A 17,612-nucleotide genomic window follows, 5' to 3' on the forward strand; every position below is an offset into this window, starting at 1 on the left:
AGATATTTAGTAGATATATAGATTGTTGCACAGCTCTCAGGAATAGATCATTAATCAACTGATTGCTTCTCTTTCTTAGGTACAGGGATTTGCATCATATATTTAAATACCTTAGTAGGCTGTAAGACCATACCTCATCAATAATTTATGAAATAAAAGGGTATTTTGAGGTCATATTTTAATAGCATGATCTTGTTTTTCAGTGCCGGCCAGAATCGTCAACATCTCAAAAAACGTGTCGGTGAACGAAGGAGAGAATGTAAACCTCTACTGTCTTGCAGTGGGTCGGCCTGAGCCCACTGTCACCTGGAAAGACCAGAAATGTAAGCTACCCCTTCTTGTTTGCTTATCTTCGGATCCAGAGATCTCTTGTTCAGCTTCACCTTTATCTCACCGCTTTCCCATTCATCCCCAACCCTTGTCTGCCTTTAATAGTCTTTTTATTCCCCCCCACACACACACACTTTTTCTTCCTAAATGCTTATCAGCATTCAGCTCACATCCACGTCTTTATCCCACATACCTGTGTCATCACTCAACAGCGCAGCTGTTTAGTCTGTCCCCATCTTAAATTTATACTCTCCAGTATTTTTCCCTATGTCCCAATGTTTTGTCCCAAATAACCACACATTATACGTAATTATCCCCACCGCGCCACCTGTAATAATCAGCATCTGTCTTCATCCACCCTGTCAACCTGCATCACGATGCCAACCTACGCTAACAGCCACTTTTGGCATTAAATCAGATCTTTTTTAGCTTTCATAATTGTGTGGAATCAGAACTAGTTGAGAGAGGTCAGGATGCACGACTTGATAGATGAAGTCAAATCCAATCGATGTGATCAGCACAGCATTTATTCCCTATCTGTTCACATCTTTGTCACCACTAATGTCCAAAGTAAGGCAAATAAACTAGTACATGGCCTCTAGAGAGATTGTATGGTTTTATTAGAATGGTGGCAGTGCTGTGTCATCTGTAGAAAGAAAGAGAAGAAAATTGCTATGCACTGAATATACCATTATGCCATGGCTCAACATTCCTACATGTATGTTACTAGAGTAATTGTCAGCTTCTCTTTTGACTTGTGTAGTTTTCTAATACAATGTGTGTTGTTCATCAGTTTGACTAAAAATAAATTGCAATAGATTGCATATTGCATGAGCTCCATGACGTCTTTGGTCAAATATGAACACTGGATTGTGTTTGTTGTGTGTGATATGGACATATGTGTGCCAAAACGTTCCAGAAAATCTTACATTGAACTTTTGAGCAAGGCAGATGAGGGAAACAAGGATTATTATTTTGCCATATCAGTGTTTTGAAAGTCTAATAAGCAGCACAGATCAAATGCAGCACCACGACAGCAATAATAAATAGGTCAGTGTGAACAACTACTCAACATGCTGTAATTTTACTGTTAGGCAAATTAATGCACAACCTACTGTACTGCTGTACTTACAGACAGCTTTGGGCTTGCTCAGAGGTCTGTTCCTCCTATCTCCCTTGTTTGCCCCTGGATTAGCCTGCTGTGCATGCAGTGTCCTTCTCTGCACAGTACCTCAGGCAGGTACAAGCCCACAGTGATCACAGACACCCAAAAATACAGAGGAGATGCATGGTCGCACACCTGCAGCAAACACACACACTCACACACACACACACACACACACACACACACACACACACACCCTTACATCACAAACCTTGTGCAGTTGTCCTCACTTGCAAGCCTACAGCATTTCTCCTCTGTCAGCAGTAATCCTCTCTCTCTAGCCGCCCCCTTCATCTCACACCGCCTCCCCCTCTCTCTCCCCCAATAACCCCTCAGCTTGCAGAGAAAGAGATAGGGGCTGCATTGCTATTCTGTGGGAGTCTGTGCAACCAAGCCATCAGTTGCAGGAAACCAGGGGCGTTAGAGAATGGGTGGGGGGGGGCTGGACTAGCCCAAAGGAACAGCAAGAAGCTGCCAGCCACATCTGTCCCCATTACTCAGAGACTGCAGGCAGGGGAGAGGAGAACAGTGTATGTGGAGGTTGGGAAGAATATGTGTTTGTGCTTCAGGTTGTGGTGATAGTAGGATGTGCACCACTTTCGAGGTGAGATGGAGACCTGCTTGACGCCTTAAAACCCCTTTGCAATTTGTCCCCAGTTACCTGAGTCCTTACTCACATACAGATAGTGACGCTGCTCTGCACTGTTGTTTGCAGGTGCCGCCTCCTCCTTCATCCTCACCAAAGCACAGATACAATCTGTCGCACCCATTCACTCTCACAGGCATCCATCAGTTGACCCACTCAGAGACATACAGGCTTTCTGTCTCATTCAGTTAAATACGCCAGCGCATCAGGGCCTTATCATTTGACATCCCATCCGTTAAAACACACACAGGCACACAGTTTAGCATGAATAAAAAGGATGCTTGTGGTGGTGGGGAGGAACAGAAATGCACTTTTCGCTCAGATGCAATATGATGAAAAGTATAAAGAGTGTATACATTTAACAGGGAGTTTATGATTTTTGGTTAAATCGTTTGGGTGTGTGGATCTAAAAGCTTGATTTAACAACAGAGCAGGTAGGATTGAAAAGGGAAGGTAGAGGTCGGCAACAGGTAAACAGTCAGCAGAGCCAAACAAATCCCAAAAGGAGAATGAACAGAGTCTTATAAGCTATAGTTACAGAAGTAAGAATGATGTGGCAGAGGACAAGTGTTTGTGAAGAGAAATCAAGTGCCCTGATGATCTAGTCAGGCTCACAGTGATGCCGGAGAAATAGAGCACGGTTTCACTGTAGGGCAGGCCAGAACCCCTGATCCTTTTTTCCCTCCTCACATTCATACACCCCCCCTCTCTTCTCAGGTACAATCCAACTATCTCTGGTGGTCAGGAGTCAGGCTCTTTCAAAAGCCATAAGTGGTTGATGGAGATGCATTTTACAGGCCATTGTAGGAGTGCCAGGGGCCGGCTCCAGTCAGATATTATCTCCCACCAAAGTGGAGAGAGGTGTGCAATGCCGGTCCAGAGATCTCAGGGGATGGAAAGGGAAGGAAAAAAAGGGAGTGTGAGAGGGTTACTTTGCACTGTCATATTACATGACACACAGGTGCTGAGGATGAAAAGTCCGTGAAAGAACCAAGCAAATCAAATACCCAACTTGACATCTCTCTGTTTCCCGCTTTATGTTGTTGTTTCTCTCTTTTTCCTCTATTTTTATATCTGTGTATCTCTTTCAGTGTCTTGCTCGGTATCTCTTGCAAATTACCACTCTCTCTGTGTCTGTAATGCACTTTCTAGCGCTCGATTGCTCTCATTTTTTATTTCTTGGAAGTCATCTGTAACAGCCTTGTGTGTAATTTCTCCAGTGCTAGTTGTCTGATTCTATCTTTTTCTCCACTTTTCCCCCCACATACCGCCTTAGCTACTCCCCTCTGGCAAAGTTCGGTGCTCTGCTTGCTTGACAGAGATGTCACAAGAGAGCTATATTTATTAAACTAATGGAATGAATGAATAACACTGCAACCACCACACTCCACCTCATCACCCAGCGCCCGCCCGCGCTTGCTTGGGTGGCACAAGCAGCCATCACTGCGGTTGTCGTTTGCTGCTCAGCCTCTGCCGCAGCAGCTGCAAATAATCGTCTCCAGCTCAGTAGCCACACTAATAATCCTCCAGTATAATCTTCAATTAGAACCGCCGCGCTAATCTCTGACAGGAAAAATCATGGCGTTTAGCGTCTTTTTTTGTATGTGTGTTTGAGTTGGGGTTGCTCACTAACAAGCCCAGGCTCCATTTGTGTGTTTGTGAGGGGAAGTAAAGGTCCACTGATTGACAGTGGTTGCGTGTATGTTTAGGGGGGCTTTGAAAGAGAAAAGTGAGCTGCAATTTAAGAGCTGGATTTCCTTGTTAGTGGTGAGATTATATATTATGTCGTGTTCCACAGTCTGACTTCTTTAATGGGGTAAAGGGGAGAAAAAAAAGGCCTAATGGTTTCGGAGGCTGTGAGACAGCTGGCTGCTAAGACTTGCAGGGAGGAGGGGGGTACACTCTCACTCTCATTCTTCTTTTCTCCGTGCTGCTGTCAATCCAATAACACTCCCAACATCCATTCCCTCACATGAAGAAGCAATAACTTGTAGCCCGTTGAACTCTCTTCAGAGATTCTGTGGCTGTTTGTCGCTCCGAGGAGGAAGGAAGGAAAAGTGTGAGACTGGCTAATTCGGTTTGGGGGGCACCTGGGACAAAACAGCCAAATATTCTTCACAATACGTAATGTAGTGAACAGGCCATCACCCCCTGGTGTGTCCACTGCCTGAAAGAAAAGCTTACAATTTCCCCCGACACTATTCTGTCTAGCAATTCTGTCACTACTGTCAAATAATGTTTACTTGCTTTGCATAGAACCCATTATTTTACTGAACAAACCTTGAGGCCCTTAGCTTGGGTGAGACAAATATGATTGAAATATAATCATTTCTTTTGGTGATTACAGATATTTCAATAGGGCTTGTCGATAATTTAGTGTCATTATATTTTTGTTAGTGGAATGGTTTCTTATTAATTAAAAGTTAAAAGTTGTTTTTCAAAATTCATCATTTGGACAACATAAAACATGTTGTCCAAATGATGAATTTTGATTCCCAGCAGCAAATTAACCCCAAAGTAACTAACCCCTAACCCTAAAAATAATATATGTAAACTTGCTTTGTGATACATATATACGTGATATATATATTTCTTATGAATATCATGATATCTGATACAAGTATCGGTGGCCCCTTTATGCTCCTATATCATCTTAGCTATAAGTTTGTTGTCAGTGGGTCAGCCGTAGTATCTCAGGTGGTAAACTTTAAATTAGTAGCCTGAGTCACCTTGCATTTGAAATATAGTGACCCTTGACATCTGCCTTGTGTCAATAGATGGGTTGGTAAGTGACGGGGAGTTCCTAGACATCACAGAGATCAAGAGGCAGCAGGCCGAGGACTACGAATGCATCACCAACAATGGAGTGGCTCCACCCGATCAGCGCAAGGTCAGGGTCACGGTCAACTGTAAGTATCCCTCTCTGCGCCACACAACAGCCCAGTGGTGATAATTCAAGTCACACTGGACCTTGCTTGTTATAGCACAATTATGTATTAATGATATATGTTAATACCGTAGATGCATTAATATGTATGAGTTCATACATCTCAATTATGCTCTCTCCGGGGTTTTTCAACCCCGTGCTGACCTGACTCGACTTCTCGGTGAAGGCAGATGTATACTAATTGCTGAATTCCCTCCTTTTTTTTGGTCCGTTCTTTCTTCCCTCCTTTTCTCTGCCAGACCCTCCCATGATCACAGACATGAAGAACATGCCAGCCCATTTGGGTAAGACGGCAATCTTGCGCTGCGAAGCCATGGCAGTCCCACCAGCCTCCTTTGAGTGGTACAGAGATGACCACAGGTGAGACTACCAAAGAGTTCAGTGCTCATTTTTTGATCCACACTCCAGCTAGCTACATCTAAAATGCATGTTTTTCTCTCCGTGGCCTTTGGTCCTCACTAAGACGATGCGTTTTACACACAAAATGAAGCTTTGTAAAGGCACTGTAGAATGAAAAAAATCAATAAACACCGGCCTAACATTTAAGTATTGATGTGTAAAACTGAGCTTCTGAAACAACGACCTATGTTCAGAGGGGTTGTAGAGATGAAGTTAAGAAGATGACTTTTCGTCTAATCCACTCTGTGAGCACTCACTTAAAATGTCGATCACATAGGTGGCGTCATTAACCTTTTTGATGTGTATTTTTCATTTGTGACGTTGTTTGGTCGACGTCTCAGTGCAGCAGCACAGGAATAACAGCGCACCTGTTTAATATGAGCCTCAATCTAATCACTGTGTTATACCAATCAGTTGCCTGACAACAGAAATAGAAAGTATGTTAATGAGAACTGTTAAACAGTAGGTGATAACAGAGCAAAGGAGGGAACAGAACAAAGATTTAACCAGCTGAGACACGACAGAATAACCGGGCTGTATCTATCAGTGGGAACATGAGATCTTTACAAAAACAATCTGAAAAAGCTAGGCATTTTCCCACATAAATTACATTTTCACATTTAGCCGACTTACAGTGGACGTAGTCTTGGTTGCCATCCATTCGCCTAACCTCTGACATTTAGTATACTGTCGGTCTGAGATAATCATGTATGTTTTTGCCATCTCTGGAGAAATATTAGCTTGTTGGAAACCTATTTGCTCTCTATTACCCACACATAATCTGTCCTTCCAAGTTTGTAAAAGGTCCCAGAGAGTGTAGAAGAGTTAGAATGATTTGGCATCAGCCAAAGTAAGACACAGAAGTACTTAGACAGCCAGAGAGCTGTTAAAGAGTATAATGGGCCCCAGCAGGAGGTCTCCGTTATTTATGGACTGTTAGATTTCACTATTAGTACAAGGTGAGACAGACCTGGTGTGTAGAGGGGGAATGTGTTGCATGGCGTCTCTGGAGAGACCAAAACAAATCCTCTTATTCAGGCTGAGTCACTAGGTGTGATGTTATGTTGCTTTTTTGACAAACTTTTTTTTCTCATTTTCTTCCTGTTTCCTTCCCTCGTTTTCTCTCCCCCACCCCTACCACCCAGGCCGGTAGAGAGTGACAACACCCTGAGGATCAAAAACGAGAAGACGCGCTCGCTGTTGCTGTTCACCAATGTGACAGAGAAACACTTTGGCAACTACACCTGCTTTGCCGCAAACCGTCTAGGGGCTTCCAACGCCAGCATGCTGCTGTTTCGTAAGTTATCACCTACAAGATCATGCAGATGCATGCCCACAATGACAGTGTACACATATGCAAGCCCAAGCTTTCGCAAGAACATGAGTATGCTCGCATTTATCAGTTGAGACTATCAAACAGACATGACATACTGTCACAAAACGATACATATGCAATGACACACTGTTTTTCCCTCTTCGCCTTGCCTCATTTTTGCTCTGCACACAGCACAGCATTTTCTCAGCCGTCCCTTCCTCCCTCCATCTACCCATTTTCGTTATTCTACGCCCCATTAAAGCTTTGCTTGCCTATATTACCATCGCTCTCTCCCTCGTTCATTCACGCTCTCACCCTCCATCTCTCGTCCATACACATTCCTGCATGCACACACACAGACTGTCGCTCTGCTCTGTCCCGTTACCCAAGAAGTTGTCATTTCTCTCCGAGCCCAATTCACATTAACCGTCCCCAATGAACGATTTCCTACCCTTCCATTTTCCGTTACCCCCCCCTCCTCCCTCCCCTTTAGTGCATTCAGCATTACCATCTTAAGTGAGTCCTTCATCTATCCCCTTTCTTCTTTCATTCCTTTACCCATTATCTTGGCCAGTCTCCCTTCAATGACTCACTCCCCCGTCAGACCCATACATCTTCCTGCTCTCTTTTTCCACCACCGCTCTCACTTCTGTCAGCCTATCTCTCCATCATCTGTCCTTCTGCCTCCTCTTTCCCTCCTAATCTCCTCCTGCCATCATTAGAACACAACAAACCCCTTTCTGTTCTGGACCAGGCACGGAAAAGCAGACCATAATCGGATACTTTTGTGGCATTTCTATTCATACACTGTCCCTCACTGTCATTGCCTCCACCGACTTTGTTTCCACGTTTTTGTAGCTTTTGGTTCACCACGTGCCACATGTAGCATTTTAATATCAACAACCCGCCATCACATCAAAATTGGCACATTATTGTATTTACCCTCAACCAATTAGCCCATTACTGAGACCAATGGCAGCCTGTACTAGCTTTTACTCTACTACATTATAAGCCACCAGGTTACATTTTGGAAATCTACTAGCTTGCCAAATGGCACAAAAGAGGAAGCGAGAAGGTGAAATGTTCTTGTCTGGCTCACTGGCTTTGATTTCTGGCACATGTAAATGGAACAGAGCCATTATAAATGTTATAAGTTTGACCTGTGTTAGACAAGTCAGAATGTAAGCCCTGAACATGTTAACTCATGCTTTTCATTACTTTGATAAACCATATACATGTTACTTAATTAGGAAATTCGATAGCTCTTTCGCACGGTGGTCATTTAGACATATCAATGTATGTACCTAATAAACTTAATATAGCGTGAATAGCTCTGAATGACTTTTGCTGGAATGAGAGTTCTAGCAAAAGTGAGAGAGAGTTCACCCTAAAACTTTGGTCTGGCATAAATCTAGGTTGATTAATGGAAAAACCAGGACAGGTATTCCACTTTATGACTCTTTTTTTGGAGATCCTAATCTAGAACAAAAAGACACTGACGGTTCACAGTTAAACGTGTATGTTAGTTACCCAAAGGACACTGAAACAACAGGAAAGGTTTGTCTCACAGCACCCCTGCTGTGAGACAAATATAAAGTATATCTACAGACATGTGAGAATGCCTTGATGCTTTGTTATGTGACCTCAACCCTGATAATGTGATGCTTTTCCATGGTGTGATGTTACAATATGTATTGTGTTTTTATGCTGAATAATAATGTTAGCAATGTTTGTATTCTACTTAGTGTCAATTATGGGAGATTAAGGTTAGAATATTTAATGTAAAAAAGGGAAAGATTAGTTTAGAAAAATGTATGTCAGGTGTATGTAGACTTTATTATGCAAATGTACATCGAGATATACATTTACTATTGTAGCAGACCTTCAGCTTATGAGATTGAAATATCTATGTCTATCAGCTTCTCTCCTAGGAGAGTGATGCCTAGAACGTATTCTATTTTGAAATTAAACAAATTATTGCTGACATCCAAAGTAGACTGCAGGCATTCAATGGTCATTAAATATAAATTAATTAACCACCCATTTTCGCTACATTAATAATGGCTGTGTGCTTGTACTGTGCATCAGTACCAGTATCAGTGCTCAGTGGCTTGCCTTTTTGGCACACCTATATGGAATACGGAATACGGAATAGAGCCATCGTTAAAGTCAATAGTTTCACCTGTGTTTGACAAGTCAAAATGTCCGCCCTGAATGGCTATAACATGTAGCATTTCACGGCTTTGGAAACTTGAGATCAATCATGTTAACATGTTACTAAGAAATTCAATAGACCTCTCTCACTGTGGTCATTTAGACGTATCAAATAGGTGTAACTAATAATATTAATAATGGCTGCATTCCAATTAGGCGTTCCAGTTCCAGTGGCTTGTACTGTGCATGTAGGGTTTAGTAGAATGGGTTCCTGGCACACCTAAATGAAACAGAGCCATCATTATTGTTATTAGTTTGACCTGACCTGTTTGACAAGTCAAAATGTCAGCCCTGAAGTCCTTATAATGACTTGACACGACATCACAGCCCTTCATATGTTTTGTCCATTCATTTTTTTATGTCAAGGTATCAGAATTAAATTGGTTAATTTGTTGTAGTAATAATAATAATAATAATAATAATTGATTTCTGTGTTTATTTAACTAAACACGTCTCCTTTCCCCCCTTCCCTCCTCTCTTCTTTTGGTCAATCTGTCTCCGTCCAGGGCCAGGGGCCATACAAGGGCGAGGGACTGGTTTACATGCAGGGATGAGTGTCGCCGTGAGTGTTTGGGTTTCCCTCTCTGCTGTTCTTCTGCTGAAGGTGTAAAGATTGAGCTCCACCTGGAATTGTCCCTAAACGTCCTTGAAAGCCCCCCACCCCCTCTTCCTCCCTCTCCCCCCCTCTACGGAAGGAAGAAGGAAATTAAATTCTTTAATTACGAACCCATCACTGTGAACAAAAAGAATATGCATTATTCCAGGAGCCATTGAATCATTGCATCAAACACATGACCACATTAACCACCGACCCCCCCCCCCCCTCCCAAAACCCCTTCACCCTCAATTCAATATGAGGTCAAACCATTGTCATCATCTCACATACACACTGTGTCTCTCTCTCAGAATGCCTTGCAGATTTGTCTGACTTGGTACTTCCCTCCTCATCTTGTTTCCCCCCTCATTATTACCACTGGCCTGATGATAGAGAGTGTATATTAACTGATTATTGTGTCAGTGATCAATGAGAAAATAGATAATCTAACAAGTGGACGATCATTAATGTAATATACTACATAGACTAATGACTGACCTACAATGTTTGCCTTATGGAAATGATACATAAAATCTCAATATTATGGTGGATATTTATGGAAATTATAGTTATAATGTGGTACTGACGGTCGCATGACCTTTTGAAAATTGTCCAATTGGTGGCCATGTGAAGTGTCATCCTCTGATCACACCTACACACACACACACACACACACACACACACACACAAACAGACATGTATGGCTTTTTGATTTTAACTGTTGAGCAGTGAAGCTGCTATGAATGATGTCAAAATGTATTTAAAACAAAAGGGTGGGTGGTGACGGCGTCGGTCTTAACTACCCCTTTATGTAATTTGGGGGGTTTATTACCAAGGTTTCGCATGTAGACCCCCTCACTACCCAAACCTTTTTAGCCCCCTGCCCCGTCCCCTCTGTTCAATGTGCTCTGTCTAGTCGCCCTTTGCATCGCTATAGTGTTCTCTGCTCCGTGTCACCCCTCTCCTCCATCCGTCTTCCTCCCCAGTGTAAATATATGCAGTACAGAGGCCACGCTGGCAACCTCAAGTTGCCTGGCGCTGAACAACTTCTCCCATCAGCCTCAAATACGCTCCAGTTTTCTGAAGCAGCACAAGACTTTCCAGTGACAACAATATCTTCTGTTTCGAAGCTGCGACTCCATCCTCTTCGTCGCTTGTTGATAGCATGTACCGGTTAGAAATGTTCCTGTTGTGAGTCCATACTCCCTTCACTCACTCTCTCTCTCTCTCTCTCTCTCTCTCTCTCTCTCTCTCTCCCTCCCTCCCTGCACTGTGTCTGTTTTACTCTGCAAGGTTACCTGCTTTTACTTTTTTGGTGTTAATAATAGTACAGATGATGATGATGTTAATAAGTATTTGAATAACTTCATGTGAGAAAAAAAAAGAACAAAATCTGATGGTAATGAGCCGTGCGTGGGAAAAATGTTTTTTGTACTTTCTGAGAAATCACACACATTGAACGACTACAATGAAGAAAAAAAAACACATGTAAAGTTTTCGAAGTGATGTGCTCTATTTTGCCATGACAAGCTTTTTAAAAACACATTTGAAACAGTGTGAGGGATTATGTCATCCAAGTCCAGAAGCAGTGAATGATGATGTAATTTATCATTTGTAACAGTTTGCGTATTGGACTCTTTTTTTGTCATGCTGTTAACTGCATCACACACACACATTTACAGCATATTTGTCCACTTATCATAGTGTGTCTTTCTCCGAGCAGCTAGATAAATGATTTGGATCCATGTCAGTCTGGGATCGTGGCTGTAAGTCGGTTCTTGTTCGTCCAGACCACAGGGAGATAAAGATGTAATTAGCCATTACCTGTGGCTGGCTAAGTGAAGGAGCCTGGGCTCCACCTGTCCCTCCTGCCAGCCAGTGATGGCCCCCATAAATCAAGCTCAATCCTGCCACTGACAGGATTCCTCTTCAAGGACAACCTCGCCTTGGTGCACCGGTCCTCCCTCCAATGTACCTGTGACATGCAGGCATGGGCACTACAAAACCCCCATGGCACAATTATCCATCCACTACCCCCGCACAGCACAAACAGTGGGAGGTAAGCCCATTTTTCAACATAGTGGCACTCGTTTCTCCACTGAAACACTGTTCCACTCACATGCAGCGACTATATGCAAATTTGCCATAATGAGCCTGCACGCAGAGATGAGTTTACCCCGGCTGAACCCTGACTACTGCGACCTTAAAGGGGAATTACTCAGTATTGAATCAGTTGTCTGAATGTGTTTTTTTGATTTTGTTTCAAACCAGCAATAACCCCTACTGTGCAAGAGGTATCAAATATGGTTAAAGCTGTGGTGTAATATCTGAAAAGATTACATTAACAAGTTATATCAAATAAGTCTGTTGTTGTACTTTTACGGTGTACAGTACTCTGAAATGATTGTGAAGCTCTGTTTAAATGGCCCTTAATCTAAAACACTACGTGTTGTACTCAAAAAGTCTTGCCCTCTGCGATGTAGTCGGGTTGTCTGTGTGACAGAACACACTGTTTGTGCATGTATCTTGTTCCAAAAATAATGACGGATACCATTTCAAGCACAAGAGCAGGTCGTTTTTTTTCTGTCTCAGTCACTTTTACGTCTCAGTATCTCGGTCTTTCATGCTGTATTTTATTTTCACTTTTTCTGTTTCCCACTCAAATACTGTACACTGTTCCATTTCAACGTCCCACTGGGTGTGTCAGTGGCATATAACATATGTATGTACATAATCTGTCCTTGATGATGAAAAAAAAACAAAAAATAGAAGATGAAAAAACACGGACAAAAAATAACACTGTCATGTTTCTCAATGTGGGTTTGAAAAAAGCACGTCAATGTTCGTGTATGGGTGGATTTTGAAAAAAAAAAAAGAAACAAGCAAACATTGTATGTTGTGTTCAGGTTTATGGGGAAAGGGTCCAGGGGAAGGGGAATTCGGGCAACTTGACTTGAAATCGTGGAGTAGTAATAAACAGTATGTGGGCATTTGTACAAACAAGCAGCAAAAGAACATGTTTTCATGAGTCATGATGTATGTAGATGAATCACACTTCTGGTGTGAGTGAGGAGAACTGGAGAGGGTGTGGGCAAGGAGGCAGCAGATCCCCTGGGTGCACATCTTGAGGGTAGAAGAGGATGCTGTTGAGAGAGCACCCGGTCCGACAGGCCTGTGGGAGGAAACCCTGACAATGCAAATCCAAAAGCTGAGAGCCAGGGGGAGATGGGATGACACTCACCAGACTGTGAACCCTCCAGTTAGGGGAAGAAGACAGACAGGCGCTCATATTGCATTTCCAAACTTGAGCGCTGTGGTCCTTCCCAGGGGAAGGTGTACCACACACTATTTATGGTTGCACTATGTAATATGAATAGCATTAACATAGCCTTGATCACAAACACAGTCTGGCCTACTTCAAGAGTATAAATAACATCCCAACTGGGGATCAATGAGTTTACAGTGATATAAACAAGACGTTTGCTCAGCCTCTAATTACATTCGGTGCACCCTGATGAGAAAGTGTTGATTGGCTCCTGCAGCTGAAGGTTATGATCTGTTTACAGAATCTTTGTTAATAAGGTGCCATGAAGCTGTTGTTTTAAGCTCCCAAAACTAGCTCGTAGTGCCAGTTTACAGTGTATAGCGTTGTTTTGCACTTTAATAGCTGTACATTTGTTTATGGTAAAATTTAATTAATGGGTTTACACAGGTGGAAAAGGAGGTGAATGTATATAGTTGTAAATTATTAGCACTTTTTGTTTTTGTTACCACATCTGTGTAGTATTTCGACATGGATTTTAGGAATAGGGCTGAAAAACAGTTTTGGAGCACTGTGCTTTTTCTGAGAGGAGTCAGGTAATTAAGCTTTGGATGTAAGGACAGAGGCGCACGTCGTTCTTGAACTGTCGCAGTGATATAGTAAAATAATTATGGTGCTTCAAAGTAAAGACTGTATAATAGCAAAAGAAGCGTAGGCCAAGAGAATGTTTGAATGTACTGCTTTTTTAATTTCGTATGTGGCAGGCTCATGCTGTAGCTTTTCCTACAACACTCTCCCTACATAGAACAGATCCCGGACCGACTTTCAATTCAGAATGCAATGGTTAATCAATACATTCGACCGAATGGCTTTGGAATAGAGCAATTTCTCCCCGGCCTGCCTTACCAGGTCCCCAGAAGCTAAATTGATCAAGTGTCTATAGACCAGCCTTAGAACAGAGAGCATAATTCATCTTGCCTGATACAAGACACCCCTAATTGCGCATCGATTTTAAACCCTTCTCTGAAACTATTTGGGCAAGCTGTAATGTCAGCTCAGTAAACTATGTGTTCAGAGCTACGGTTCAGATCCAGGGAATGAAGAATTAATCATTTGTTTTTCTTTTTAAGTCAAGCCATGCTGGTGTTTGTTTTGCTACATAATATATTGTTAACCGTACATGCTCCCTGGGCTTTTACACTATGTGCAATTTAGTGGGTGCTGTAAAGTTACATTATATTTTATTAGCAATGACAGAGATGTAACCCGGATTATTTCACAACTGCCAGTGTCAGCAGCTATCGACACTGTGTATCTAGAGGCTTATGTCTGGATGTAAAACACACAAAGATAAATATGTGAGCGCACAATTCAATTGTACAAAATTATATTTAACAGATTATAATTATATAACGAGAAATTGCAAACGTTGCGGCACAAGAGTGAGTATACCAAAAGGCTACGCTACGCATAGTGACAATTATATATGAATGATTATCGATGCTCTAAATCCCCTGCTCACGTCCTTTACAGCAAAGCATGCCTAATTCCCATGTATTATCTTAATTATCCACTGTTTACCAACTATCTACAGGCTCATTCAGTTCTCATGGGCAAAGTCCATGTTGCAAGTCTATTAAAGCTCAGTACCTTTCCATTACGGCAGCTAATGAGTGCATTAGAATACAACATGCTAGACGGGTTTGAGATGAGGAAAGTCTCCATAACAGTGAGCATGAGCACACGTCAGGTGTTTGAAATGGCATCAGATTCGTTCATTAAAAATCCCCATGACAGTTGCAGGGTGTAGGTCTAGATTAGGATTAGTGTTCAATATTTGCTGTAGGTAGATAGATAGATAGATAGATAGATAGATAGATAGACAGATAGATAGATAGATAGATAGATAGACAGATAGACAGATAGACAGATAGACAGATAGATAGATAGATAGATAGATAGATAGATAGATAGATAGATATGCTGTGTTTAGTGTTAGTAATTAGCTGAGAGTAGTTAAATAGATTCCTTATACATATCATTCAGTTCAGGTGTTCTGTATATATTTTAAACCTCAGCTTGCAGCAAAGATGGTGGGCCACAGAGACGCCAGCCTTGCCCTCCTTCTCACTGCGACCACAGATGGCGTCTTGTCAATCACTCACCTTTCTAAGAACAGGAGGCTAATTAACACTGTGCTGCACTCCACCAGTTGAGCAACAGCAACGCTCGCATGGACCCGGCAGGCAACACAATGGAGGCATCTCGCCCACCATGTCTCCCCTAGTCATTAAGTCGCCCACCTCACATCTTCAACATTGAAAGAGTCCCATTACTTGGCCTGTCTGAATCACCAGCCTACGCCTGGCATTTTCCTCGTCAATCAACCGAGGGGTAAATATTGGTTGTGGTGCTGAGAACTGACAGGGGGAACTTGGATTTCAGCACCAACTGGTGTTTTTGTGCTGATTTATATTGCAGTTATGAGATGGTAGGGCTGTGGTAAAGTCGGCGATACGGGCTACAAGTGTTTTATTACCGGGTAAGGTGCGCTGGAGGCTGAGATACATGACAGGATGTATGATAGGGGCTGGGCATGTGCTGTGTGTCTCAAGAGGGCAAAAACAGTGAACAGACTGCAGGAACCCTCACTGCAGAGTAATGGAAAATGTCTCATTTGGTAACTAATAACAAAATTTACCAGAAGAGAACCCACCGTGTATAATTGAGGGAATGAGTTTAGGTTAGTGTTGAATGTTGGAACCATCTCTCTCTCTCTCTCTCTCTCTCTCTCTCTCTCTCTCTCTCTCTCTCTCTCTCTCCCTCTCTCTCTTTCTCCTCTCCTTTTCTAATTTTTATTTTGCTCTGTCTCCCTCTACACACACACCCACACGCACGCAAGCATGGACCCACGCACAATGAGATTTAGTTTCCTTTATTCTTCCTGTCCTGTTTCTTTTTGTGTGGAGATAACCTGTAAAAGTTCTGCCCTCCCACCCCTCAGTAATCTAGGTTTGTGACACTTACCCCACTCTGACATTGCTAATATAAATGATGTGTTATTATGTATATATGTGTGTGTGTGTGTGTGCGTGTGTGTGTGTGTGTGTGTGTGTGTGTGTGTGTGTGTGTGTGTGTGTGTGTGTGTGTGTGTGAGTAAATGTGTGTACCTTTGCATCTGTGCGTATGTGCGAGTGTGTATAGACCTCCACAATGAGCATGAGTAATTCAAGAGACTTCACATGCAAGCATCTTTGTGTGCGTGCGTGCGTGCGTGCGTGCGTGCGTGCGTGCGTGAGTGCGTGCGTGCGTGTATTCTCTGAGGCACGTTTGGTTCATTCATAACACAGACCTGAATTACAGCCATTTGTTACATTTATCAAGGTTTCATCAACATAAACACAGAAAAATATAGAGAAAAAAAACAATGAAAGGAAAAAAATATTTGTCTCCCATTCTGACAGATGTTCAGTGCTGTGAAATGATGATTGTACTTCTTTTTTTAATCATTTAGTTGCTGAACTTGTCTTCTTTGACTTTAATTTTGGAGTGTCTTTTTTTTTTTTTTTTTTCAAAATCCATGAAGTGGAGTTAAAAATCATAGCAAGTGGAGGGAGACAAAAAAAAATAAAAATTAGTTTTGTTTTTAACAGAACTCGCTGTGTGTGGTTTGTTGCTGGAAGCGAGGCTCTCTGTTGGCCCCTGTGGTTGGAAAGGAGGTGAGGTCAGGCAAGCTGCTTCTGCTTGCTTTTTGCTTCCTGCTGAGTAAAGAGCTTCTGCTTTTGTTGTTTTTGCAGGTTTTTTATTAAAACGTATGAATGTTTGGTTTGATGCGACTCTGTCCGAACAAATGGCTCATATCAAATCACTTCAGCCAACAAATGATTTAAATGTTATTAGTGGGTGATAACTTCATAATGAAATCATTATCATTACCAATCATTAATATGAAAATAAGTACATTTTAATTAGTTTGTCAGGGTCCAATTTGATGTTCATTTTTTTGCAGGGAGCAAACTCTACTCTTTTCAATAACAAACATCTGTGTCTCCTCATCCTCAACTTCAACACAGCTCCGCATGTTTAGTCATTTATTGTCAATCAAATCGGTAATAGCTTTCGGGAGCTAATCTGCTCTAATTCATTGTAATGAGAACATTTTAACAGTATTCTGTATTTCTGTTCTCTAAACCAGAGAACACAACGGTCGGGGTTTTAAACACGGACTTAACGTTGTGAAGCAGTCGCAGTTTGGTTAGAAGATCTTGGTTTGGGTTAGGTTTGGGTTAAAACGCAGCGCCGGGATGGGCGCTACGAAGGGCACGGGCACATTGGACCACTGATGTGGATAAAACACTTAAAAACCTCCTTAAAAAACAAGTTTGGTTATATAAAAGAAACCAAGATATTGAAAGCAGGTTAAAAGAACCACTGCACAGGGTTTGGGTTAGGGTTAGGGTTAGAAAAAGATCGTGGTTTGGGTTAGGGTTTGGGGATGTAAAAGTTATCACGATGATTCCCCCTGCTTCGTCCGATGACTGGGCAGTTGAAATGAGGAATAAAGGCAAGAGCGCTGGCCGGCGCATGTCAGTTGAAGTTCTCCATTTCTGCATATCCCACACTTACTTATTTTTTTGTCACATTGAAATGGTTAGGGATTGGGTTAGGGTTAGAAAAAGATTGTGGTTTGGGTTAGGGTTTGGGGATGTGAAAGTTATCACGATGATTCCCCCTGCTTC

The 17,612-nt window shown here is 42.2% G+C and overlaps 1 protein-coding gene across 1 annotated transcript in view; it reads left to right on the forward strand.

The window, feature by feature from the left end:
* iglon5 (IgLON family member 5) overlaps positions 1-16,290 on the forward strand; it is a 99,176-nt gene extending 82,886 nt beyond the window's left edge. The window contains exons 4-8 of the mRNA XM_031314278.2: positions 204-323; positions 4,919-5,050; positions 5,328-5,448; positions 6,633-6,784; positions 9,523-16,290. Coding sequence (XP_031170138.1) covers positions 204-323; positions 4,919-5,050; positions 5,328-5,448; positions 6,633-6,784; positions 9,523-9,626 — 629 coding nt within the window. The 3' untranslated portion in view covers positions 9,627-16,290. The remainder of the gene's footprint in view (positions 1-203; positions 324-4,918; positions 5,051-5,327; positions 5,449-6,632; positions 6,785-9,522) is intronic.
* The last annotated feature ends 1,322 nt before the right edge of the window (positions 16,291-17,612 follow it).

Source organism: Sander lucioperca, chromosome 10 (genome assembly GCF_008315115.2).
Source record: "Sander lucioperca isolate FBNREF2018 chromosome 10, SLUC_FBN_1.2, whole genome shotgun sequence".
Lineage (NCBI taxonomy): Eukaryota > Metazoa > Chordata > Actinopteri > Perciformes > Percidae > Sander > Sander lucioperca.